The 26,465-nt window shown below is 37.2% G+C and overlaps 1 protein-coding gene across 1 annotated transcript in view; it reads right to left on the bottom strand.

Moving 5' to 3' along the window:
* Window positions 1-26,465, bottom strand: part of LOC122431460 (glycerophosphodiester phosphodiesterase domain-containing protein 4-like) — a 108,250-nt gene that overhangs the window by 55,100 nt on the left and 26,685 nt on the right. The window contains exon 10 of the mRNA XM_043452790.1: window positions 10,954-11,094. Within this exon, the coding sequence (XP_043308725.1) occupies window positions 10,954-11,094 (141 nt within the window). The remainder of the gene's footprint in view (window positions 1-10,953; window positions 11,095-26,465) is intronic.

Raw genomic sequence — 26,465 nt, 5'->3', positions numbered from 1 at the left:
GTGGGTTGCCATTCCCTCCTCCAGGGGATCTTCCTGACCCAGGGATTGAGCCTACATCTATTACATCTAACCTGCATTGGCAGGTGGGTTGTTTACCTCTGGCACCACCTGGGGAACACAAGGCAGTTGTGGCACATATGTACAAGGGAATATTACTAAGCTATAAAAAGAAACACATTTGAGTCAGTTCTAATGAGGTGGATGAACCCTGAGCCTATTATACCGAGTCAAGTAAGTCAGAAAGAGAACAATAAATGTCATATATTAACACACATATATGGAATCTAGAAAGACAGTACCAACATTCCTACATGTAGGACAGCAAAGGAGGCACAAACATAAAGAACAGACTTTTGGACTCAGTGGAAGAAGGAGAAGGTGGGATGATTTGAGGTAATACCATTGAAACATACATTACCGTATGTAAACAGATAGTCAGTGGGAGTTTGATGTATAACACGGGGTACACAAAGCTGGTGCTCTATGACAACCTAGAGGGCTGGGGTGGGGAAGGAGGTGGGAGAGGGATTCAGGATGGAAGGGACACATGTTTGCCTACAGCTGATTCATACAGATGTATGGCAAAAACCATCATAATATTGTAAAGTAATTATTCTGCAATTAAAAAAAAAAATTTTTAAGAGCTACTTTCTCCTCCTCCAGCCCAAAACAGGAGAGGGTTTTTGTTTGTTTTTCCTCACTCTTAACTACAAGAACCTGATGGAGTTCCTGGAAGGAAAAGCCATAAAATATGGGGGCCTGTATAAAACTAGGCCTGCAAGAGTTTTTAAGTCTCAGGATAGTCCACACTCAGCTTCCAGTAATTATTCAAAATGACCTCCTACGTAAACTACTTGTACCTGCTGCTGGCTCCAGCGGCTTCTACTTCTGGAAACTTGATTTTGGTTGTGATTCTCCACTCATCTGTCTCTCCAGATTTCAGAGGGCTGCTTTGCCTTGTGACTTCATTTCTCAGATAGATCTAAGAGTCATTTCTTTTCAAGTTGGCTTTTTTCTCTTGTTTTAAGGATAGGATTGACAACTTTCAAGCTCTTCGTAGGTCAAAGTGGAAACCAGAAGTCCTCTCTGACTAGATTAAGGTTTTGGGGGTTTGTTTTTTCTGTAAATATTGACCTTGTATTCATGTCCAAACTAAACTCAGTTCTTAGATATTGTTATAATTCCCAGGGATTTTATACAATCAGGTCCTCTGCAAATAGAAATAATTTTATTTCTTCCTTTCCAACAGCTATGCCTATTTACTCCCTATTGTACTGGTGAGGACTCAATATAATGTTGAATTGATTGGTAAGACAATCTCTCTTTTTCCAAGTCTTATGGAAAATGTATTAATTCAGTCTTTCACCATTAGTATAATGACAGCTATAAGTATATAATAGATTACCTCTAACAAGTTAAAAAACTTTCTATTTTTAATCTACACAGTTTTTTTTTAAAGAACAAAGCTGAATTTTATCAAATGATCTTTCTGCATGTATTGAGATTATATGACTTTCTTCTTTGTGTATGTTAACATGATAAAAAAAATCATTCATTTTTAAACTGTAAACACCAAACTTGCATTCTCATGAAAAACAAAAAACCCTTTGATCAATATATGTTCTGCTTTTTACATGTTGTTGGATTTTTTGAGGATATTTCTATCTATATTCGTGAGGGGTACCAGTCTTTAGATTTCTTAAAATGCCTTTTTACAGATTTGCTATCAGAGAAATACTGGGTTTATCTAATTTACACAGGGAATTATCCTCTCTTGCTGGATTTTCTAGAAGATACTTATGGAATCAGTATAATTTTTTCTTGTACACATCATAGAATTCACCAGTGAGCACAAATGCACCTGGAATTTTCTGCTGGAAGTTTTTACACTACAAACTCAGTTTCTTTAATAGATACATAACACTGTTTAGGTTATATATTTCTTATTGAGTTTTTCAAAAGATAAAAATTTGTATTTTAAGGCAGGAAAAGAAAATTGAAGGATAAAATGCTCTTTCTCTGTCCTTTGGGCCTCCTTCCCCCCACCCCACTCCTTTAACATACAGTGTGCCTCTGCCTTGTGGTGGGAACACCTGCTCAGCTGTAAAGATCATTTTTTGCTTTTCTTCTGATGTTACCAATGTAACTTCTTAAAAGATTAGTTTTCTTTCTCAACTCTGTAAGGGTTCACGGTGACTTGCTACTCACTTTATATGTGCTTATCTGGACTATTTATCTTTGGGGAATATTATGTAAAATGTCAGCATGTCATTTTGATGTATGATGATTTGTCTCATAAACATATATGATTGTGTCTTCAACATCAATCACTGCAACAGTTCTCAGATCTTCTGAGCGTCTGTCTCCTGCGTTTGGCTCAAATAAAATCTTCAGTTTGGCTCAAATAAAATTCTTTTTTCTTAACTTGATTGTTAATTGAATTTTCATGATACAGAGAACTGTTCCATTTCATCTAAACTAGCAGATTTATGTGCATGGTGTTGTTCCTAGACTATAGTATGCAAAGGGCTCTCCAGGAATATAAACACCTGATTTAGAGAGTTTGCCAACTTTTGTTACTTAAATACTACAACCATGCCCAATTTCATAACTGGATTAACAACTGGTTCTGAAAGATGTGAAATGTAATATTTTGTCCTTGAGCCAATGTGAGCCAATTCCACTGTTCACTTCCATTTTACCATTGTTAATGACTAGAGGGTCCGTACTAAAGCACATTCTTTCCTTCCCAGTGTTGGAAATTTGTGTGTTTCCTCTTTTTGTCTTGGTCAGTTGACCAGATGTTTATCAATTTTGTTGATCTCTTTAAAGAATAAGCTTTTGTTTCATTGAGGTTTACTTTTTCTCTGTTCCCATTTCACCGATTCGTGCCGTTTATTCTTTTTTCTCTTCTGCTTACCACAAGTTAAATTTGACCCTCTTTTTCTAGCTTATCAAAGAGGAAGCTTAGATTTTTTTATTGATATTCTTCTTTCCTAATATAAACAGATAATCCTAGGAGTTTTTCTCTAATCACTGCTGTAGTTGCTTTCCACCAATTTTTTAAATATTTATTTTTGGCTGTGCTGCGTCTTCATTGCTCAATGCACAGGCCTTCTCTAATTGCAGCTAAGGGGGGCTACTCTTCTTTGCAGTGCACGAGCTTCTCATTGCAGTGGCTTTCCATTGTCAAGCATAGGCTCGAGGCATGCAGGCTTCAGTAGCTGCGGCATATGGGCTCAGCAGTTATGGCAAATGTGGCTTACCTGATCCAGGGCATGTCGGATCTTCTCAGACCACAGATCAAACCTGGGTTCCCTGCACTGGTAACTAGAACACCAGGGGAGTCCCAATGTTGTATTTTCTTGCATTCAATTCAAAATATATCTAATTTTCTCTGAGATTTCCCACTATCTCTATGGGTTATTTAGAGGTGTCTCTGTGTGTCAGTTTTCATTCCAATCCCAAAGAATGCTCAAACTACCGCACAGTTACATTCATCTCACACGCTAATAAAGTAATGCTCAAAATTATCCAAGCCAGGCTTCAGCAATACGTGAACCAAGAACTTCCAGATGTTCAAGCTGGTTTTAGAAAAGGCAGAGGAACCAGAGATCAAATTGCCAACATCCACTGGATCATCGAAAAAGCAAGAGAGTTCCAGAAAAACATCTATTTCTGCTTTATTGACTATGCAAAGCCTTTGACTGTGTGGATCACAGTAAACTGTGGAAAATTCTGAAAGAGATGGGCATACCAGACCACCTGACCTGCCTCTTGAGAAACCTACATGCAGGTCAGGAAGCAACAGTTAGAACTGGACATGGAACAACAGACTGGTTCCAAATAGGAAAAGGAGAACATCAAGGCTGTATATTATCACCCTGCTAATTTAACTTATATGCAGAGTACATCATGAGAAACACTGGGCTGGAAGAAGCACAAGCTGGAATCAAGATTGCCGGGAGAAATATCAATAACCTCAGATATGCAGATGATACCACCCTTATGGCAGAAAGTGAAGAGGAACTAAAGAGCCTCTTGATGAAAGTGAAAGAGGAGAATGAAAAAGTTGGCTTAAAGTTCAACATTCAGAAAACTAAGATCATGGCATCTGGTCCCATCACTTCATGGGAAATAGATGGGGAAACTGGAAACAGTGTCAGACTTTATTTTTCTGGGCTCCAAAATCACTGTGGATGGTGATTGCAGCCATGAAATTAAAAGACGCTTACTCCTTGGAAGGAAAGTTATGACCAACCTAGACAGCATATTAAAAAGCAGAGACATTACTTTGCCAACAAAGGTCCATCTAGTCAAGGCTATGGTTTTTCCAGTGGTCATGTATGGATGTGAGAGTTGGATTGTGAAGAAAGCTGAGCACCAAAGAATTGACGCTTTTGAACTGTGGTGTTGGAGAAGTTCTTGAGAGTCCCTTGGACTGCAAGGAGAGCCAACCAGTCCATCATAAAGAAGATAAGTCCTGGGTGTTCATTGGAAGGACTGATGCTGAAGCTGAAACTCCAATGCTTTGGCCACCTCATGCGAAGAGTTGACTCATTGGGAAAGACCCTGATGCTGGGAGGAATTGGGGGCAGGAGGAGAAGGGGATGACAGAGGATGAGATGGTTGGATGGCATCACTGACTCGATGGACATGAGTTTGAGTAAACTCCGGGAGTTGGTGATGGACAGGGAGGCCTGGTGTGCTGCAGTTCATGGGGTCACAAAGAGTCGGACACGACTGAGCAACTGAACTGAACTGTGTGTTTTAATTTGGGGAATTTTTCAATTCTTAAAAAAGACCAAACCCAAATTCTGGAGCTTAAGAACTCAACAAATACAATGAAGAATGCATGAGAAAGTCTTTGAAATAGAACAAATCAAATGAAACAATAAATGACCTGGAAGAAGGGAATCTACAAATGTTTTGGGTGGAAGAGGAGAGAGAACTAAGATTTTTTAAAAAGTGAAGAAACATTATCACATTCATTAGGACAGCCAAAATACATATAATAGGTGTACCAAAATAAGAGAAGGAAAAGGTGGCCCAGCATTTACGTAAAGAAGTAACAGCTGGGGACTTCCCAAACCTGGGCAAAAACAGACAAATCCAGGTCTTTGTCTTTGGACAAATCCAGGTACAAATCCAGATACAAACCCACAAAACTAATAGATCACCTCATCTTAGTGTAAAACGACCTTCTCCAAGACACATTATAATCAAGGTGTGAGGGTCAGTGATAAATAAAGGAAACCGGGGCAGGGGGAGGGGGAATTAAGTATTGCCCAAAGGAACCCCCCATTAGACTACCAGCCACAACTCGATAGGCCAGGAAAGAGTGCAATGACATACTGAAAGTATTGAAAGATTTAAAAACGCTTGCCCAGAACACTCTAACAAAGTTATTCTTTAGATATGAAGGAGAAATTCAGGCTCTCCCAGACAAACAATGCTGAAAGAGTTCTTCACCACTAAATCTGCCTTACAAGAAATGTTGACAGGAGCTCTTCCACCTGAAATGAGAAGATAAAAGTATACACAGTTCTCAGTTAAGGAAGAAAACTGTAACTCAAGTTTAGAATAGAGTGGTAAACACTAAACATAAAGATTAAAGGAAAGAGCTTTGAAAATAACTATAGCAGCCACAGTGTAGCAAAAAACTCACAGAATAAAGAGACAGAATTTCTACAGTAAAAATATAAAAAGGGAGGACAGCAAGTTAAGATAAATTGCTGTCAACAGGAAAAGAACTATTCAAACTACAAGAAAGATTTTCTATTCAAACCTCATAGTACTCAGAAAACAAAAATCTAGAGTACAGACAGCAAACATAACGAGGAAAACTGAGCAAATAACCATGAAAAACCACCAATTAAAAAGACAGAAACACAAGAAAAAAGAAGCAATAGAGATACGAAACAATCAAAAAACAGAAGATAAATTCACAGTAGTATATTATTACATATCAACAATCATCTGAGATGTAAATGGATGGACTCACCAAATCAAAAGGCACAGAGTGGTGGGGCGGATTAAAAATCAAGACTGAACTGCATGGTATCTTCAGGACACTTTTTTCAATCCTAAAGATACATACAGACTCAAAATGAAAGAACTGAAGATGATATTCCAAGCGAATGGTAAATAAAAGAAAGCAGGTATAGTCATACTTATGCCCCAAAATATAAATCTCAAGGCAAAATAATAACAAGGTACAAAAAGTCATGATGTAATGATAAAAGGGTAAAAACATCAAGAAGGCATAACATAATAAATATTGGGGTGGCCAAAAGGTTCATTGGTCTTTTCCCATAAGATGGCTCTAGAAGCAATTAGTTGTCTTTAAACTTCATTCGAAACAATTTTCTTAGGTTCTATTGTGACTGCTGTCATATCAGTGTGCATTTTTTTAAAAACTTACCAAAATTGGTGAATTTTTATGTAGCTATTTTATTTTTATTTATTTATTTTTTTCTACACAGGAGCCGGGATGCAGAACTTTTAAAAATTGTGCTGTTTTCTGCCACATATCAGCATGAATCAGCCATAGGTATTACATATGTCCCCTCCCTCATGAACTTCCCTCCCACCTCCCACCCCATCCCATCCCTCTATGCTGTTACAGAGCACCAGATCTGAGTTCCCTGAATCATACAGAAATTGTGTAGCTATTTTAATATGGAAGATGGAATCAAAAAAGCAAAATTTTTAGCATATTATACTTTTATTATTTCAAGAAAGGCAAAAGCACAACTGAAACATGCCCCCAAAAATGTGCAGTGTATGGAGAAGGTGCTGTGACTGATGGAACATGTCAAAAGTGGTATGTGAAATTTAGTCCTGGAGATTTCTCACTGGACAGGAGACTAGTTGAAATTGATAGTAATCAAATCAAGACATTAATTAAGAACAAAGTTACACCACAAAGAGATAGCCGACTTACTCAAAATATCCAAATCAAGCACTCAAAATAATTTTCACTAACTTGATTATGTTTATTGCTTTGATGCTTGGGTTCTACATAAGTTACGTGAAAAAGATTTTCTTGAAAATATTTCATGCAACTCTCTACTTAAACATAACAAAAACATTCCCTAAAACCAATTGTGATGGATGATGAAAAGTGGATACTGTACAATAATGTGGAACAGAAGAGATCAAGCACAAGCAAAATGAACCACCATCAACCACACCAAAGGTTGGTCCTCACCTATAGAATGTGACATTGTGTATGTAGTGGGATTGGAAGGGAGTCCTCCAGTATGAGCTTCTTCAGGAAAAGCAAACAATAAATTCCAACAAGCACTGCTCTCAGTTAGACTAACTGAAAACAGCATTCAATGAAAGGCATCCAGAATTAGTCAACAGAAAATAATCTTCCAACAGGGTAATGTAAGACTGCACATTTATTTGATGATCAGGCAAAAACTGTTACAGCTTGGCTGGCAAGTTCTGATTCAATTGCCATATTCACCAGACACTGCGCCTTTGGATTTCCATTGATTTCAGTCTTCACAAAATTCTTTTAGGGGAAAAAAAATTCAATTCCCTGAAAGACTGCATAAGGAACAGTTCTTTGCTCAGAAAGATAAAAAGTTTTGGAAGACAGAATTACAAAGTTGCCAGAAAAATGGCAGAAGGTAGTGGGACAAAAAGGTCAATATGGTGTTCAATAAACATCTTGGTAAAAATTTAAAATGTATGTTTCATTTTTACTTAATAACTGAAGGAGTTTTTGGCCAATCCAATATTTAGTAACTTGTTCTCACCACCTCTCTGAATTCAGGTACAAATTCTTTTTATTGAGTCACTATGTTTCAGGGCAATGCAGTCATCTACATAAAATTGAATAGAAATATGCCCCCCCCCCTTTACACTGGGATATAACTGGAAAAATTGTGTTGTCAATGTCATATCTGAAGATCATATTTCAGATTACATGTCATTCAATCTGACATGACAAGCCCCCAATCCCCACTAAGGATACACATATAATTGGTATTTGGAACCAATGTATACACGCCTTCCTCGGCAAACTGTAATGGTGTCCCTTGTTGCACATTGTCTCAGCATTACAGGTAGTAAGAAAGATCAATGATGAGCAGGAAAAGGAGAGAGAAATTTGCCCATATTTGTAGCTATACATGTGAAAACTGGTTCAAGTGAACTTCTAATTTTTAAAGTAGTAGTGAGAAAGAGATCTCTGGAATGATAGGGGCTATTAAAAGCAAAATTCTAGATTTCTCTATATACTCTCTAGACAGAACCTCATTTAATAGCCTTAGTAGTTGTTTAACACAATCTGGCTCTAGATTTGCTGATTTTACAAGGAACTTTATGTGTGTTAACTGACCCTTTTAACTGCACTGATGTAAATCAACAGAGCCAAATAATACAAAATCACAAGATCAGCCTCTAAATAATCTACAGAGTTTATTTATGATCACAAGAGAGGGCCTAAATTATTCAAAACTCAGAATTAAGACTTGCTGAACCCTCCAGCATCAGGGTAGCACTTTTTCTTAACAGGCACATCTAAGTGTCATTGGATTCTTAGGGGAATGTACCTTTCTTTGAATTATTTACTATTAATTAGGGACAGACAATAAAAAGCTAAATGTTGACTTCTATAAAACTGATAAAAGAGGAAAATATTTTTGTCCAGTCAAGATGCAAATGAGTTTTGATAGAGAACTCTAAAAGTAAACTTTATTGTCACAGAGTATATTAACCAAAATAATACACTAGATTTGTAGTCAACTTAGCAATGTAATTTCAACATTACTTTGTTGTACTGAGTATTTGTATGTTGCTTTCTCACTTTTCTTTTGAGTGGGTTTTGTCATCCTTTTTGTTCCTACGTTAACATGTTAATTAAAATTTATACCCTGCTTACTATCTATATGTATGAGAATTATATCTCTGTAATTTTGAGATTTATACTTTCACAAAAAGGATATAAAAATGTTCCACACAAAGGTTGGTTTTACTGGAGAAAGGGGAACTCATCTAAGTTTCCAGGGACAACCTAGAATTTCTGTATATATTTTTATTTCACTACTGATCAGATTAACTACTTAATTTTCACAAGAAATCTCAAGAAGAACAAGTATACTAACAAATAATCATCAACTCACCACTGTATCAATCCATAATGATACCCATCCAAATGAAGAGCAACCCAGAATACATTTCACAAAGAAAACCAATTTATCTTGCTATGGACAATTATCCAAACATCCGAATCTTTAAATTACGTGCTATCATCACTCTGACCACCTGTGAACACACAGCATGCAAGCAAAGTTCCACAGTCGAACCTGGAGTCTGGTAGGCTACAGCCCATGGGGTCACAAAGAGTTAGCCATGACTGAACAACTATTACTTGCACTCAGATAACCATATTTGAAGCTGAGGTCTCAGGATACTCCTCAGTAGCCAAAGCAATAGCAAAACAAAGCACTGCAAGCATACCATCTAAATATGCTGACAGGAAACTGTTAATCCTAAAAGAAGCCACCAAAATTTATTATAATAACATATTCAGTCACACCACTTACCAGTGTGACTTTTACCAGCCATATGTTACAAAATAGATGCAGTAATAGTCTTTTCATCTGGAACATACATCATCTATGGCTAACTAAGCCAATATATACATACATTCTAATGAAGCATCTCTAGTTTCTGTGTGTCTATTCATGTATGATGAGATATATACAGAGCCTACACACAGAAACCCATACTATCAGATTGATCCTATTACTTTCACACATGGTAACAGTGCTTATAGGCTATATACTCATATGAAAATAAGTATTCTGAGGTAATACAGTCATTACAAATCAATCTTCAGCTATTTCTTATATTAACACTAGTTCATAGAATGAGTTTGAAGTGGATAAATCTACCCTCACATAATTCTTTACTTTTCACATTTTTATTATGAAAAAAGATTAAATTTGTCCTCTAGATTAACATTAAATATAAATAAAATTCCTAGTACATAATCAAAAGTTTTGAAAATTTGTTTCCCCGATTACACAATTACCTGATAGGAGAGCTATTACCACAGCTGCCCCCAACTATCCTAGCTCTGCTGCCATAGGTGCTAGTAATATGAATGCTTGCTTCTCATATATTTGCTATCAAAATCAAAGACTCAAAATGCAAAAACCACCACAATACTGTAATTAGCCTTCAATTAAAATTAATTAATTTTTAAAAAATGAGTATATCTGATTGATAAAACCTAGTTCATGTGGATTCCCTCTAGACATATAATAACCTGGAAAATGTAAGTTTTTTTTGTTTTCTTTAACTATTCTGAGAATAATTCTGAGAAAGTCAGGCTTGACTTTCATCACATGCAAATTTGACCTTTTGTTTTACCCATTTAAAATACTTAGGATAATTCTAAACACTCTAACTTGTTATTTAAGCACTGCTGAAATGGCAACCCACTCTAGTACTCTTGCCTGGAAAATCCCATGGACTGAGGAGCCTGGTAGGCTACAGTCCATGGGGTCACAAGGAGTCAGACATGACTGAGCAACTTCACTATAGTCTCGTTATAACATATTTTCCTGATTCTTCTCTCAATCTATCTCTCCCTTCTCCTCCCTACCACTTTTCCCTTCTTCTTTCTTACACACTCATACACACACACACACATACTCCATATCCCCTCTTGTCCATTATAGTACAATCTCTGAAACAAATCACTATCATTGCCCTTGGTTCCCCTTAAAAAATGATCTTATTTTAGCTCAAATGGTACCTTTGCATGAAATGTTCTCCAACTCTCTCAAGTAAAAACCTTCACACTTGCATCAAAATTACAGCTGTACACACTGTATTTATCTCCAAGAGTAGCACATGACCATACAAGAGAGAGTAAATGCAGGGTTTTGGACCCAGGAAATGCGTCTTACCCATGAATCTGAAAACCATTTGCCTGCATTCAGAGTTGACAGGAAATCCCAATAAAAAAGGCTACTGTGTGTGTGGGAGGCATTTGGCATGACGTCCAAGATATTGGTTGTTCTTCTCAAGTCATAATCATGCATGAGAAAAGCCACCTCATCCAAGCTGCGGACAGAGGGGAAAATAGGAGAAAGGATCAATGTATTGAATTCAATCATCTTGGTAGATAGGGTTCTTAGAAAGTCCAGCAAGGTCACAAGTCTTACTAGGGTTCCTTACTCCAACCCAACTCTCATCAAAGGACTCAGTTCAGTTCAGTTCAGTTCAGTCACTCAGTCGTGTCCAACTCTTTGCGACCCCATGAATCACAGCACACCAAGCCTCCCTGTCCATCACCAACTCCCGGAGTCCACTCAAACCCATGTCCATTGAGTCGGTGATGCCATCCAACCATCTCATCCTCTGTCGTCCCCTGTTCCTTCTGCCCCCAATCCCTCCCAGCATCAGGGGACTAGGTACCAGTAATTCATAGTTGATGTCAATATTTTAATGTCCTAGGAATCAACCTTTTCTGGTGTATAAAATAATGTTTATGATGAAAGAATAACTTCTCTATGCATGAAATTTTCAGAATGAGGAAAAAGATAGGTATAGAAGTGATGTGAATGTAAAGTGAATGGGGTGAGGATGGGGCAAGGCCTTGTGAGCCTCAGAGTGATAGTTAAGTAGGCACTCAGGAAATCTTCTTATGTTTTTCTGGCCCATTTTCCAGCTAGGCACCTGCCATGAGTATTTCTTGCCCCAGACACTTCACATCAGATGGTGTTATTAGAAAAGATCCTGGTTTTGTTTTCTGATGTTTACCTTGAAGAATCTCTGCTTCTACAAGAATCTCTCTTCTTTTCTCATTGAAAGACCTAAGAAGTGAACTCTGTAATGGCTATGAGAGAGTAACAGGATGGAAACTTAGCATCTTTCCCATAAACCACTAGAAAACAGAACAAAATAAGGCAATGATTTTTTCAGCCAATGGACAACAGGGAGCACAGTATGATGGTCTTGGAGAAAAGGTAAACAAATAAGTAGGCTCTACCATTCTCCAGGCTTTTTTCTTGCAGGTGAATACTAGACTGTACTACTGGGAAGAAAAACCCTAAAAGGGACCCAGAAATTGTGTGAAATGAGAAAAAAAAGTCAGATGAAGGACAAGTCAAGAGACTTTGTGGACTAGAGTTCCATAGGGAATTGAGCTATGCTAAAAAGAAGATTGTTATGGAAATACATAAAGATTTTCCTTCAGTTATGACTAAATATCAAGTATACCCTTGCAGAATAAAATTCTCTGAAGCTTGCCAAGATCAAGGAAAAGAAAAATTACCAGAAATTTCTAAGACAATTTGGACACCTCCTACTAGGTGTGTGAATTATTCAAAGTCTATCCAGTGAGAATGAACAGATATCAATTAATTACTCAGGCATTCTCTAGAGACTCCAGAGGGCAACACTTTTGAAATGGGGATAATTTAGAACTAGAATGACTGTAGAACTTCCACTAAAGAGCTTAAAAGCAAGCCTCCAAAGCATTGGACTAATCTCCAAATCAATTTAACTGCCTACTACAGAAAGTCTAAAATTCTTTCAAGGAGAACAAGAAAATTTAGTAACCAGCATGGTAAAATCACAAAGTGCAGCATGTAAACAAAATTTGCCCAACAGGTGAAGAAGCAGGAAAACATACCTATAATCAGGAGAGAGTATCCAGTGATGGCAAACTTGGAAATGAAAGAGGTGATAAAAGTAATAAATAAGGATATTAAATTATATAAATTATTTAATTTATTTATTTTAATTAATAAATATTAATTTATTATTAATTTAATCAATATTTATTAAATTAATTAAATTTTAATTAATTTAAATTTAATAAAATTAATGAATTTACATTTAAATTAATTAAAATTTAGTAAATGTTAATTTATTACTAATTTAATAATAATTCAATGATTTAAATTAAATAATTTAATAACTATTTATTTAAATAATTTATTTAATTATTTGATTTAATATTAATATATAAAATATATTAACATTATTATTAAATTATTATTAAAAATATTAATGTATAAAATAAATAAATAATTTAATTTAGTTAATCATCAGTCACATCCACAACTGGGCCTTGTTTTTGTTTTGGCATCACCAGATGGTCAATACCAAAATGAGACTGATTATATTCTTTGCAGCCAAAGATGGAGAAGCTCTATACAATCAGCAAAATCAAGACCTGGAGCTGACTGTGGCTCAGATCAGGAATGCCTTATTGCAAAATTCAGACTTATATTGAAGAAAGTAGGGAATCCACTAGACCATCCAGGTAGGACCTAAATCAAATCCCTTACAGTTACACAGTGGAAGTGACAAACAGATTCAAGGGATTACATCTGATAGACACAGTGTCTGAAAAACTATGGACAAAGGTTTGTGACATTGTACAGGAAGCAGTCATCAAGACCAACCCCAAGAAAAAGAAATGCAAAAAGGCAAAATGGTTGTCTAAGGAGGCCTTACAAATAGCTGAGAAGAGAAGTTAAAGTAAAAGGAGAAAAGGAAAGATATACCCATTTGAATGCAGAGTTCCAAAGAATAGCAAGGAGACATAAGAAAGCATTCCCCAGTGGTCAGTGCAAAGAAATAGAGGAAACAACAGAATGGGAAACTCTAGAGATCTCTTCAATAAAATTAGAGATACCAAGGGACTGTTTCATGCAAAGATGGGCACAATAAAGGACAGAAATTGTGTGGACCTAACAGAAGCAGAAAATATTAACAAGAGGTGGGAAGGATGTGCAGAAGAACTATACAAAAAAAGGTCTTCATGGCCCAGATAACCATAATGCTGTGATTACTCACATAGAGTCAGACATCCTGGAGTCTGAAGTCAAGTGAGTCTTAGGAAGCATCAGTATGAAGAAAGCTAGTGGTGGTGATGGAATTCCAGTTGAGCTATTTCAAATCCTAAAAGATGATGCTGTGAAAGTGCTGCACTCCATATGCCAGCAAATTTGGAAAACTCAGCAGTGGCCACAGGACTGGAAAAGGTCAGTTTTCATTCTAATCCCAGAGAAAGGCAATGCCAAAAATGTTGAAACTACAACACAAATGCACTCATCTCACATGCTCACAAAGTAATGCTCAAAATTTTCCAAGCCAGGCTTCAGCAGTATGTAAACTGACTTCCAGATGTTTAAGCTGGATTTAGAAAAGGCAGAGGAACCAGAGATCAAATTGCCAACATCCACTGAATCATTGACAAAGCAAGAGAGTTCCAGAAAAATATCTATTTCTGCTGCATTGACTATGCCAAAGCCTTGACTGTGTGGATCACAACAATCTGTGGAAAATTCTTCAAGAGATGGGAATACCAGACCACCTTACCTGCCTCCTGAGAAATCTGTATGCATGTCAAGAAGCAACAGTTAGATCCACACATGGAACAACAGACTGGTTCCAAATTTGGAAAGGAGTACATTAAAGCTGTATATTGTCACTCCGCTTATTTAACTTCTATGCAGAGTACATCATGCGAAATATCAGGCTGGATGAGGCATAAGCTGGAATCAAGATTGCTGGGAGAAATACCAATAATCCATGCAGATGACACCACTTTTATGGCAACAGCAAAGAGGAACTAAAGAGTCTCTTGGTGAAAATGAAACAGGAGAGAGAAAAAGCTGTCTTAAAGCTCAACATCCAAAAAACAAGGATCATGGCATGCGTTCCTATCACTTCATGGCAAATAGATGGGGAAACAATGGAAACAGTGACAGACTTTATTTCCTGGGCTCGAAAATCATTGCAGACTGTGACTGTAGCTGTGAAATTAAAAGAGGCTTGTTCCAAAGACCTACATAGAAAACTATAAAACACTGATGAAAGAAATCAAAGAGGAAACAAACAGATGGAGAAATATACCATGTTCATGGATATTGGAAGAATCAATATTGTCAAAATGGCTATACTACCCAAAGCAATCTATAGATTCAATGCAATCCCTATCAAGCTACCAATGGTATTTTTCACAGAACTGGAACAAATAATTTCACAATTTGTATGGAAATACAAAAAACCTCGAATAACCAAAGTAATCTTGAGAAAGAAGAATGGAACTGGAGGAATCAACCTGCATGACTTCAGACTCTACTACAAAGCCACAGTCATCAAGACAGTATGGTACTGGCACAAAGACAGAAATATAGATCAATGGAACAGAATAGAAAGCCCAGAGATAAATCCACGAACCTATGGACACCTTATCTTTGACAAAGGAGGCAAGGATATACAATGGAAAAAAGACAACCTCTTTAACAAGTGGTGCTGGGAAAACTGGTCAACCACTTGTAAAAGAATGAAACTAGAACACTTTCTAACACCATACACAAAAATAAACTCAAAATGGATTAAAGATCTAAATGTAAGACCAGAAACTATAAAACTACTAGAGGAGAACATAGGCAAAACACTCTCCGACATAAATCACAGCAGGATCCTCTATGACCCACATCCCAGAATATTGGAAATAAAAGCAAAACTAAACAAATGGGACCTAATGAAACTTAAAAGCTTTTGCACTACAAAGGAAACTATAAGTAAGGTGAAAAGACAGCCCTCAGATTGGGAGAAAATAATAGCAAATGAAGAAACAGACAAAGGATTAATCTCAAAAATATACAAGCAACTCCTGAAGCTCAATTCCAGAAAAATAAATGACCCAATCAAAAAATGGGCCAAAGAACTAAACAGACATTTCTCCAAAGAAGACATACAGATGGCTACAAACACATGAAAAGATGCTCAACATCACTCATTATCAGAGAAATGCAAATCAAAACCTCAATGAGGTACCATTACACGCCAGTCAGGATGGCTGCTATCCAAAAGTCTACAAGCAATAAATGCTGGAGAGGGTGTGGAGAAAAGGGAACCCTCTTACACTGTTGGTGGGAATGCAAACTAGTACAGCCACTATGGAAAACAGTGTGGAGATTTCTTAAAAAACTGGAAATAGACCTGCCATATGACCCAGCAATCCCACTCCTGGGCATACACACCGAGGAAACCAGATCTGAAAGAGACACGTGCACCCCAATGTTCATCGCAGCACTGTTTATAATAGCCAGGACATGGAAGCAACCTAGATGCCCATCAGCAGACGAATGGATAAGGAAGCTGTGGTACATATACACCATGGAATATTACTCAGCCATCAAAAAGAATTCATTTGAACCAGTCCTAATGAGATGGATGAAGCTGGAGCCCCTTATACAGAGTGAAGTAAGCCAGAAAGATAAAGAACATTACAGCATACTAACACATATATATGGAATTTAGAAAGATGGTAACGATAACCCTATATGCAAAAACAGAAAAAGAGACACAGAAATACAGAACAGACTTTTGAACTCTGTGGGAGAATGTGAGGGTGGGATGTTTCAAAAGAACAGCATGTATACTATCTATGGTGAAACAGATCACCAGCCCAGGTGGGATGCATGAGACAAGTGCTCGGGCCTGGTACACTGGGAAGACCCAGAGGAATCGAGTGGAGAGGGAGGTGGGACGGGGGATCAGGATGGGGAATAAGTGTAAATCTATGGCTGATTCATGTCAATGTATGACAAAACCCACTGAAATGTTGTGAAGTAATTAGCCTCCAACTAATAAAAAAATTAAAAAAAACAAAAAAAACAAACAAACAAAAAAAGAAACCTGTGTATTTAGATATGTAAAACAGATAGTCAATGGGAATTTGCTACATGACTCAGGAAACTCAGACAGGGGCTCTGTGTCAACCTATAGGGATGGATGGGGATGGAGGTGGGAAGAAAGTTCAAGAGAGAGGGGGCATATATATGGCTGATTCATGTTGAAGTTTGACAGAAAATTACAAAATTCTGTAAAGCAATTATCCTTCAATTAAAAATAAATTAGTTAAAAAAATAAATCTTTGGGTATTTCAGGTAATTTTATATTTGGGCCCAGTTTACCTTTGTAACTTCAATTTAAAATGTGAAACAGAGCAACTGACTGAGATTTATGATTATAAAATAAAATCTTACTACATTTACAAAATAATTTGAAAGATATAAAAGCATTAAAATCAATATAGTTATGCATCTAACATGTTAGATTTATATGAGTTACTTAAGTATTTTGAAAAGATTGAAATCAGACTACTGGGTACCTAAAAAAGAAATATATTAAATTTATAACTGCAGTTTAAGACATCTAAAGTATTTAATTAACTAAAAAGGGCATTAACTACTTTTCAAAAGCTCTCAAATAAAATGTTAGACTTATAGAGGAAAACATCAGCTGAACACACTTTGACATAAATCACAGGACCTCTAGGACCCACCTCCTAGAGTAACGAAAATAAAAATAAACAAGTGGGACGCAATTAAAGTTAAAAGTTTTTGCACAGCAAAGGAAACTATACACAAGGTGAAAAGGCAACCCTCAGAATATGAGAAAATAATAGCAAATGAAACTGACAAGGATTAATCCATAAAACAAACAAGCAGCTCATGCAGCTCAATACCAGAAAACAAACAACCCAATCAAAAAGTGGGCAGAAGTCCTAAACAGATATTTCTCCAAAAAAGATTATAAAGACAACAGATGGCTAATAAACACAGGAAAATTTTATTATTAGAGAAGTGCAAATCAAAACTACAATGAGATATCACCCTGCACTGGTCAGAATGGCCATCATCAAAAAGTCTACAAACAATAAATGCTGGAGAGTGTGCAGAGAAAAGGGAACCCTTTTGCACTGTTGGCAGGAATGTAAACTGATACAGTCACTATGATGAAGAGTATGGAGCTTCCTCAAAAACACTAGGAATAAAACTATGATATGAGCCAGCAATCCCACTACTGGGCATATAATCTTAGAAAACCATGATTGAAAAAGACACATGCATCCCATATAATTGAGAGGCAGTGCTGACTTATCACAGGTCCTCAGGAGGTACTTCTGTCTCTTCCCCAACCCCTCCCTTAAGCAGACACACAGACACACAGAGCCTGGCCATAATACCTGTAATCACTGGCTATTCCCCAACACTTAACAATTTTAGTCCTCTGAGGATTTTACCCATTTGTACATTTTTAAATTACCACCTAGGTCCTTTCAAATCTAGATTTGCCAGCTCTAACCTGTAAACTTTGAGCATACATACACATACACATGTGTACAAACATTCAATAGCTAGGATTGGGAAGCAACCTAGATCCAGCGACAGATGAACGGATAAAGAAGCTGTGGTATATATATAAAATAGAATATTACTTAACCAAAACCAGGAACACATTTGAGTCAATTTAAATGAAGGGGATGAACCTAAGAGATTGTTATATAGAGTGAAGTCAGAAAACCAAATATCATATATTAACGCATATATATGGAATCTAGAAAACTGAAATTAATGAACCTATTCGCAGGGCCACAATAGAAAACAGACTTTGTGGACACAGTGAGGCAATGAGAAGGTGAGACAAATTGAGACTCTAGCATAGACACATATATATTACTCTATGCAAAATTTATAGCCAGTGGGAATTTGCCGTATGATACAAGGAGCTCAAACCTGGTGCTCTGTGACAACCTAGAAGGATGGGATGGGGTAAGGTGGGAGGGTGATTCAATAGGGAGGGGACCTATGGCTGATTCATGTTGATGTATGGCAGAAGTCAAGATTGTGAAACAATTATCCTCCAATTAAAAATAAGTAATTTTTTAAAATGTGGCTAATATGGTAAGTGAATGTTTAACTTTACAAGAAACTGCCAAACTATATTTGAGTGGCGACACTATTTTACAATCCTCCACAATATATAAGAGATTCATTCAGCTGTCTGCATCCTTGCCAGTATTTGCTAGCTAATATATTTTCCCCAACCATTATATTTGTGTATAGTGATATCTTATGATGACTTTAATTTGCTTTTCTCTAATGGCTAATGGTGTTATCCATATTTCATGTTCTTGATTGCCATCTGTGTATTTTCTTGGGTGAAGTGCCAAGCAGGCATCAGAAGCCCACTTTATAAAGGGCTTGTTTCTTTACTGCTCAGTGGATAGAATTCTCATATTCTGCACACAAGTCCTATGTTGCACGTAGGTTTGCAAATATTTTCCCCCAGTCTGCATTTTGTTTCTTCACAGGGTAAAGACAAATGTTTATTTTCATAAATTTTAATTTTACAGTTTTTCTTTATGGCACGTGTTTGTAGTGTCATATCTTCACCTAATCCAAGCTCACAAAGATTTTTTTCCTATGGTTTCTTGTCAAAGTTTTGGAGTTTTACATTTAGATCTATTATTTATTTTGAGCTACTTTTTGTATAAGGTATGAGGTAAAGGATGAGGTTCTCCACTACTCTCACCTCCACAATGCAAGTCCAAGTGTGCCAATGCCATTTATTAGAAAGACTGTCTTTACTTTACTGATCTTCAACCTTTGGTTAAAAAAAAAAACAGACACATACACGGGTTGATGTACTGGCATCTGTTTCTGGAATCCCTATCCTGTTGAGCTGATGTGCATGTCTGATCCTTCTCTATTACTACATTGTTCAGATTACTGTGGCTAGACAGTATGTCTTGAAATAACAGTGTGATTCCTCTAACTTTATTCTTCTTTATCACTATTTGTATAGCTATCCTAGTTCCCCTATCTTTCCTATAAACTTTATAATCAGATTGTCTGGGTTTTTTTTAAAGCTGATGGCATTCTTTTCTGCTTAAAAATTTCTATTTTGAGATAACTATAGATTCACTTGGGTTTGTAAGAAATAGTACCATGAGATTTCCCCAACAGTGACGTCTTGACTATAGCACAATGTTGCAAGGAAATTGATATTGATAAAATCACTGATGTTATTCAGATTTCATTAGTTTTACATTTACTTTGTATGTGTATGTGCTCATTTTATCATATGGACAGATTCAGGTGACAACCACCACAGTCAAGAGGCAAAGCAGTAAAGATGTGAAAGCAATTTTTATCATTTATAGCCACAGCCACCATGCTCTCTCCCCTTCATCATTCCAGGCAACCACTGATTTATTTCCAATCACTTAATTTTATCATTTTGAAAATTATATAATAAAGAAAGCATATAGTAAGTAACCTTTAGAGAGTAGCTTTTTTCGTGCAGCACAGTTCCCATGAGACTCATCCAAACTGTTGCATGTATCAGTAGATCATTCCTTTTTATTGCTGAGTAGTATTTCATGGTATGGCTATAACACAGTCTGATCATTTACCTCTTGAACCTCTTGAAGAACAGTGGGGTTGTGCAGATATTGCTCATTATAAATAAAGCTGCTATGAACACTAACATAAAGGTCTTTGTATGAACATCAAGTTTCCCCCCCTCCCCCAGAATAAATTTGCAGTAGTGTGATTTCTGGGTTGTACGGTAAGTACATATTTGGTATTTTAAGAAAGTGCCAAACTTACCAGAGCAGTTATACCATTCTACATTTCTGCCAGTAATGTGTAAGTGATCCAGTTTATCTATCATCATTAGGAGATATCATTATTTGTTAAACTTAGCCATTCTGATAAGTGAGTAGTGATAGAAGTTTTCATTTTCCTAGTATCTAATGAAGTTGAACATCTTCTCATGTGCCTATTTGCTATCTGTGTATCCTTTCAGGTAAAGTGGCTGTTTATTAATTTTCTAACTGGATTGTTTGGAATTTTTTTTATCCTGTTGAGTTTCAGTGTTTCCTATATATATTTTAGATACAAGCCTTTTGCCAGATACACATTTTACAAATATTGGCTCTTCATCTGATACTTTTCTTCTTATCCTCCTCACAAGATCTTTCACAGAAGTGTTTTACTTTGAGATCCCTTTATGATTTTTTTTCATTTCACGAATAGTGCTTTTGGTATAAAGTCTAAGAACACTTTGCCAGCCCTACATCCCAAAGATTTTCCCCTCTTTGGTCTTCTAAATATTTTTTAATTCTACATTTTGTGTTTAAGTCCATAATCAATTTTCAGTTTTTCTACTTATTTCCCTTCTAGACCATGAGGATTAGGTTGAGGGTCACTTTTATTGTATCTGATGTCTCGCTGCTCTGGGACTCTATTGAAAGGCTGTTTTTCTTCCAGTGTTTACCTTTTTTCATTTATATTCATCGTGGTAAAATATATAAAACATAAAAGTTGCCATTTTAAGAGCATTTTAACTATTCAGTGTGGCACTGCTTGCATATGCAATGTTACACAGACATCAATATTACCTAGTTCTAAAACTTCCTATTACTGCAAACAGAAACCCTGTAACTGTTAAGTAACTCCCCAGTCCTCCCTCCCCCTAGTTCTGGTAACTTTAGTTTACTTTCTGTCTCTACAAATTTGCCTACTGTAGATATTTCATACACACAGAGTTATACTGTATCTTTTCATTTCTAGCTAGTTTCACCTTAGCATATTGTTTTCATCTTCCCTGATAGCTCAGTTGGTAAAGAATCTGCATGCAATGAGGGAGACCTGGGTTTGATCCCTGGGTCGGGAAGATCCCCTAGAGAAGGGAAAGGCTATCCACTCCAGTATTCTGGCCTGGAAAATTCCATGGTTGCAAAGAGTTGGACACAACTGAGTGACTTTTCACTTTCACATTGTCTTCAAGGTTCATCCATATTGCAACAACCCTGTTGTAGCAGACCTTATTCATTTTTATGCCTGAATAATATTCCATTAAATATATATATATATGAAAATATATATACACACCATATTTTATTTATTAATTCACTTGCTGATGGATCCTTGGTTTGTTTCCAACTTTTGGCTATTATCCACTCTGAAACCCAAGATCATGATTTACCCTTGTATTTTCTTTTAAGAGTTTTATGCCTTCACCTCTTACATTTATGTCACTGATCCTTTTTGAGTTAACATATATATATATGGTGTGAGGCAGTGGTCAATGAATTGCTCTGCATCTTTGTCAAAATCAAATGGCATCAAGAAAATGAAAGAGAACTCACAACAGAATGAAATTTTTGCAAATCACATGTCAAACACAGGAGACATTCTCTTTAGCTCATGAGTTATCTAGAAGTGGATTTGTTTAGTTACCAAGTGTTTGGAGATTTTCTTGTTAACTTTGTTATTCATTTCTAGTGTGATCCTGTTGTGGTCAGAGTACTCATTCTGTTTGATTTCAGTACATTTAAATTTGCTGAGGGTTTTTTTTGCGGGGGGGGGCGGGCAGGTACAGTCTATATTATATGATTTGCGAACACAGGGAAAGAACATGTCTTCTGCCGTTCCTGCACTGAGGTTTCTATCAATGTCACACAGATCTTGTTGGCTGATGGCATAGTTCAGCACCATCTTGTATCTTTAATAGTTTTGTTTAGTCTTTACATCAGTTACTAAGAGAAAGGTATTGTTGTTCTCAACTATAGTTATAGGTTTATCTATTTCTCCTTTAGATTTGTCAGGTTTGCTTTATGTACATTGGAGTTCTATTCTTGGGTTCATATATTCAGAATTGTTATGTCCTCTTGATGAATTTACTGTTTTAAAGTCATTATGTAATGCCCCTTGTTTCTTCTGGTTTTCTTTGCTCTGAAGTTTACTTTATCAAATATTAATATAACTACTCCATCTCTGACTTGTATATTTTTTCCATTCCTTAATTTTAATCTACCTATTTGTTGCTCTTCATTCAGTAAGTCACGTACAACTCTTGGGCTACAATTCATGGGGTCACAAAGAGTCAGACATGACTGAGTGACTAAGCACAGAGTGAGTCTTATGTACTAACTTTGTCAGATACTTGTCTGGGCTTCCCTGGTGGCTCAGATGGTAAAGAATATTCTGGGAATGTGGGAGACCTGGGTTTGATCCCTGGGTTGGGAAGATCCCCTGGAGAAGGGAACAGCTACTCACGCCAATATTCTGGCCTGCAGAATTCCATGGACTTCTCCATGGGGTCGCAAAGAGTCGGACACTGAGTGACTTTCACTTTGTCCAACACTTTGCATCCCCATGGACTATAGCACATCAGGCTTCCCTGACTTTCACCATCTCCTGGAGTTTTTTGAAACTCATGTCCACCCAATGGTTGGTGTCCAACCATTTCATCCTCTGCCATTCCCTTTTCCTCCTGCCTTCTATCTTTCCCAGCATCAGGGTCTCTTCCAATGAGTTGGCTCTTTGCATCTTAATTCTCTGTTAGAGAAATTTTATGATAGATGCTTTAATTTTTTTAAGATAATAATTCAAACACTTCTTTCTTTTCTGTTGACATCTATTAATTACCCTTTCTCGTTCAAGTTGAGATTTTTGTAGGTTTTGGTATGATGAAAATTTTGGATCATATCCTAGCCATTAAGAATACTTGGAGATTCTGGTTCCCGTTGAAATTGCTTTTAACAGTTAGTTAAACCTTTATGCAGGTCAGGAAGCAACAGTTAGAACTGGACATGGAACAACAGACTGGTTCCCAATAGGACAAGGAGTACATCAAGGCTGTATACTGTCACCCTGCTTATTTAACTTATATGCAGAATATATCATGAGAAACTCTGGGCTGGAGGAAGCACAAGCTGGAATCAAGATTGCCAGGAGAAATATCAATAACCTCAGATATGCAGATGACACCACCCTATGGCAGAAAGTGAAGAGGAACTAAAGAGCCTCTTGATGAAACTAAAAGAGGAAAGTGAAAAAGTTGGTTTAAAGCTCAACATTCAGAAAACTAAGATCATGGCATCTGGTCCCATCACTTCATGGGAAATAGATGGGGAAACAGTGGAAATAGTGGCTGACTTTATTTTTTTGGGCTCCAAAATCACTGCAGATGGTGACTGCAGTCATGAAATTAAAAGACGCTTACTCCTTGGAAGGAAAGTTATGACCAACCTAGATAGCATATTAAAAAGCAGAGACATTACTTTGCCAACAAAGGTCTGTCTAGTCAAGGCTATGGTTTTTCCAGTGGTCATGTATGGATGTGAGAGTTGGACTGTGAAGAAAGCTGAGCACCGAAGAATTGATGCTTTTGGACTGTGGTGTTGGAGAAGACTCTTGAGAGTCTCTTGAACTGCAAGGAGATCCAACCTGTCCATCCTGAAGGAGATCAGTCCTGGGTGTTCATTGGAAGGACTGATGCTAAAGCTGAAACTCCAATACTTTGGCCACCTCATGAGACGAGTTGACTCATTGGAAAAGACCCTGATGCTGGGAGGGATTGGAGGCAGGAGGAGAAGGGGACGACAGAGGATGAGATGGCTGGATGGCATCACCGACTCAATGGTCACGAGTTTGAGTAAACTCTGGGAGTTGGTGATGGACAGGGAGGCCTGGTGTGCTGCAGTTCATGGGGTCACAAAGAGTCGGACACGACTGAGCGACTGAACTGAACTGAACTGAACTAACCTATTTTGGTTCAAAGTACATGTCCTGGCTCATGGGGAATACGTGTAAATCTATGGCTGATTCATATCAATGTATGACAAAACCCACTGAAATGTGAAGTAATTAGCCTCCAACTAATAAAAAAATAAAAATAAAAGCTGTGGTTCAAATTACAATTTGGTTTTCAAAGAGGCTTTGCAGTGCTCCCCTGGTCTGTATGTACTACCCAGAGTTCAATCTAAAACATGGATGGTATTCCAAACCAATGTTTAATTATTACCTCTTCTGCTCTGTTATGTCTGTGCGGTTTCACGTACATGTTATACGAATATCTGCACAGGATTTTATATACAGGTTTTTAGACTTCCTTTCTCCAGTATGGCAGGGCCTCCAAAAATTAAATACAGAATTATTGTGTGATCCTGCAATTCCACTTCGGGGTATATACTAAAAAGAACTGAAAGAAGATTCTTTAAAAGATAGTTGTACATTCATGTTCATAGCAGCATTATTCAAAATAGCCAACAGGTGGAAGAAAACCAAATGTTTTCAGCAAATAAGTGGATAAGCAAAATGTGGCATATATATATACATTAGAATATTATTCAGTCTAAAAAAGGATGTAAATTCTGTTGCATGCCACAAGATGGATGAACCTTGAGGACATTATGCTAAATTAAATAAAACAGTCACAAAAAGATAAATACTGTATGATTCCACCTATATGTGGTATCTAAGATAGTCAAATTCATAGAAACAAAAGGTAGAATGGTGGTTATCCAGGACTGAAGAAGAAGTAAAGGGAAGTTGTTTAATGGGTACAGGATTTCAGATCTGCAAGTCAAAAAAGTTCCAGAGATTTGTTTCGCAGCAATGCATATATACTTAAAATTACTGAACTGGATACTTAAAGACATTTAAGATGGTCAATTTTATATGCTTTTTAACAGAATTTTTTAAAATGAAGGAAATTCTGTCATCTGTTTACAGTACAGATGAATTTGTCCTACGGCAAAGTGAAATGGGGCTTCCCTAGTAGCTCAGCAGGTAAAGAATCTGCCTGCAATGTGGGAGACCTGGGTTCAGTCCCTGGGTTGGGAAGATCCCCTGGATCTTCCCTGGAGTGGGAAAGACTACCCACTCCAGTATTCTGGCCTGGAGAATTCCATGGACTGTACAGTCCATGGGGTCACAAAGAGTCGGAGACGCCTGAGTGACTTTCACTTTCATCCCTTTGGGCTTCCCTTCTGGCTCAATTGGTAAAGAATCCACCTGCAATGCTGGAGACCTGGGTTTGATCCCTGGATTGGGAAGATCCCCTAGAGGAGAGAAGGCTACCCACTCCAGTATTCTGGCATGGAGAGTTCCATGGGCTGTATAGTCCATGGGGTCGCAAAAAGTCAGAGACGACTGAGCGACTTTCACTTCACTCAATTTCACAGTGAAAGGAGTCAGACATAAAATAATATTGAACAATTATACTTATATGAGATAACTAAAATAGTTAAATTTATAGAGAAAAATAGGATAGTGGTTGTCAGGGTTTGGGTGGAGGGGAGATGAAGGAGCTATTATTGAATAGGTACAGAGTTTCAGCTTGAGGAGATGAAAAAGTTGTAGAGATGGATGGTGGTGACGGTAGCAAAACAAGGCGAATATACTGAATGCCATTAAACTGTACTCTAAAAAGTAGATTGGGCTTCTCTGGTGGCTCAGTGGTAAAGAATCTGCCTGCAAAGCTAGAGATGTGGCTTTGATCCCTGGATCAGGAAGATACCCTAGAGAAGGAAATGGCAATCAATCCAGAATTCTTGCCTGGGAAATCTCATGGACAGAGGAGCCTGGTGGGCTACAGTCCATGGGGTAACAAAAGAGTCAGACAGGACTTAGTGAGTAAGCAATAAAAAGAGTAGATGTCTGTATATGTGCACCAGATTCACCTGAAACTAACACAACACTGCAAATCAACCATGAGTTCTGCCGTTTCAGACATGTCAGACTCTTTGCAACCCTGCAGACTATAGCCTGCCAACCTCCTCTGTCCATGGGATTCTCCAGGCAAGAATACTGGAGCGGGTTGCCATG

Source organism: Cervus canadensis, chromosome 29 (assembly GCF_019320065.1).
Source record: "Cervus canadensis isolate Bull #8, Minnesota chromosome 29, ASM1932006v1, whole genome shotgun sequence".
In the NCBI taxonomy this organism is placed as follows: domain Eukaryota; kingdom Metazoa; phylum Chordata; class Mammalia; order Artiodactyla; family Cervidae; genus Cervus; species Cervus canadensis.
This window is presented reverse-complemented; position numbering and strand designations above follow the sequence as displayed.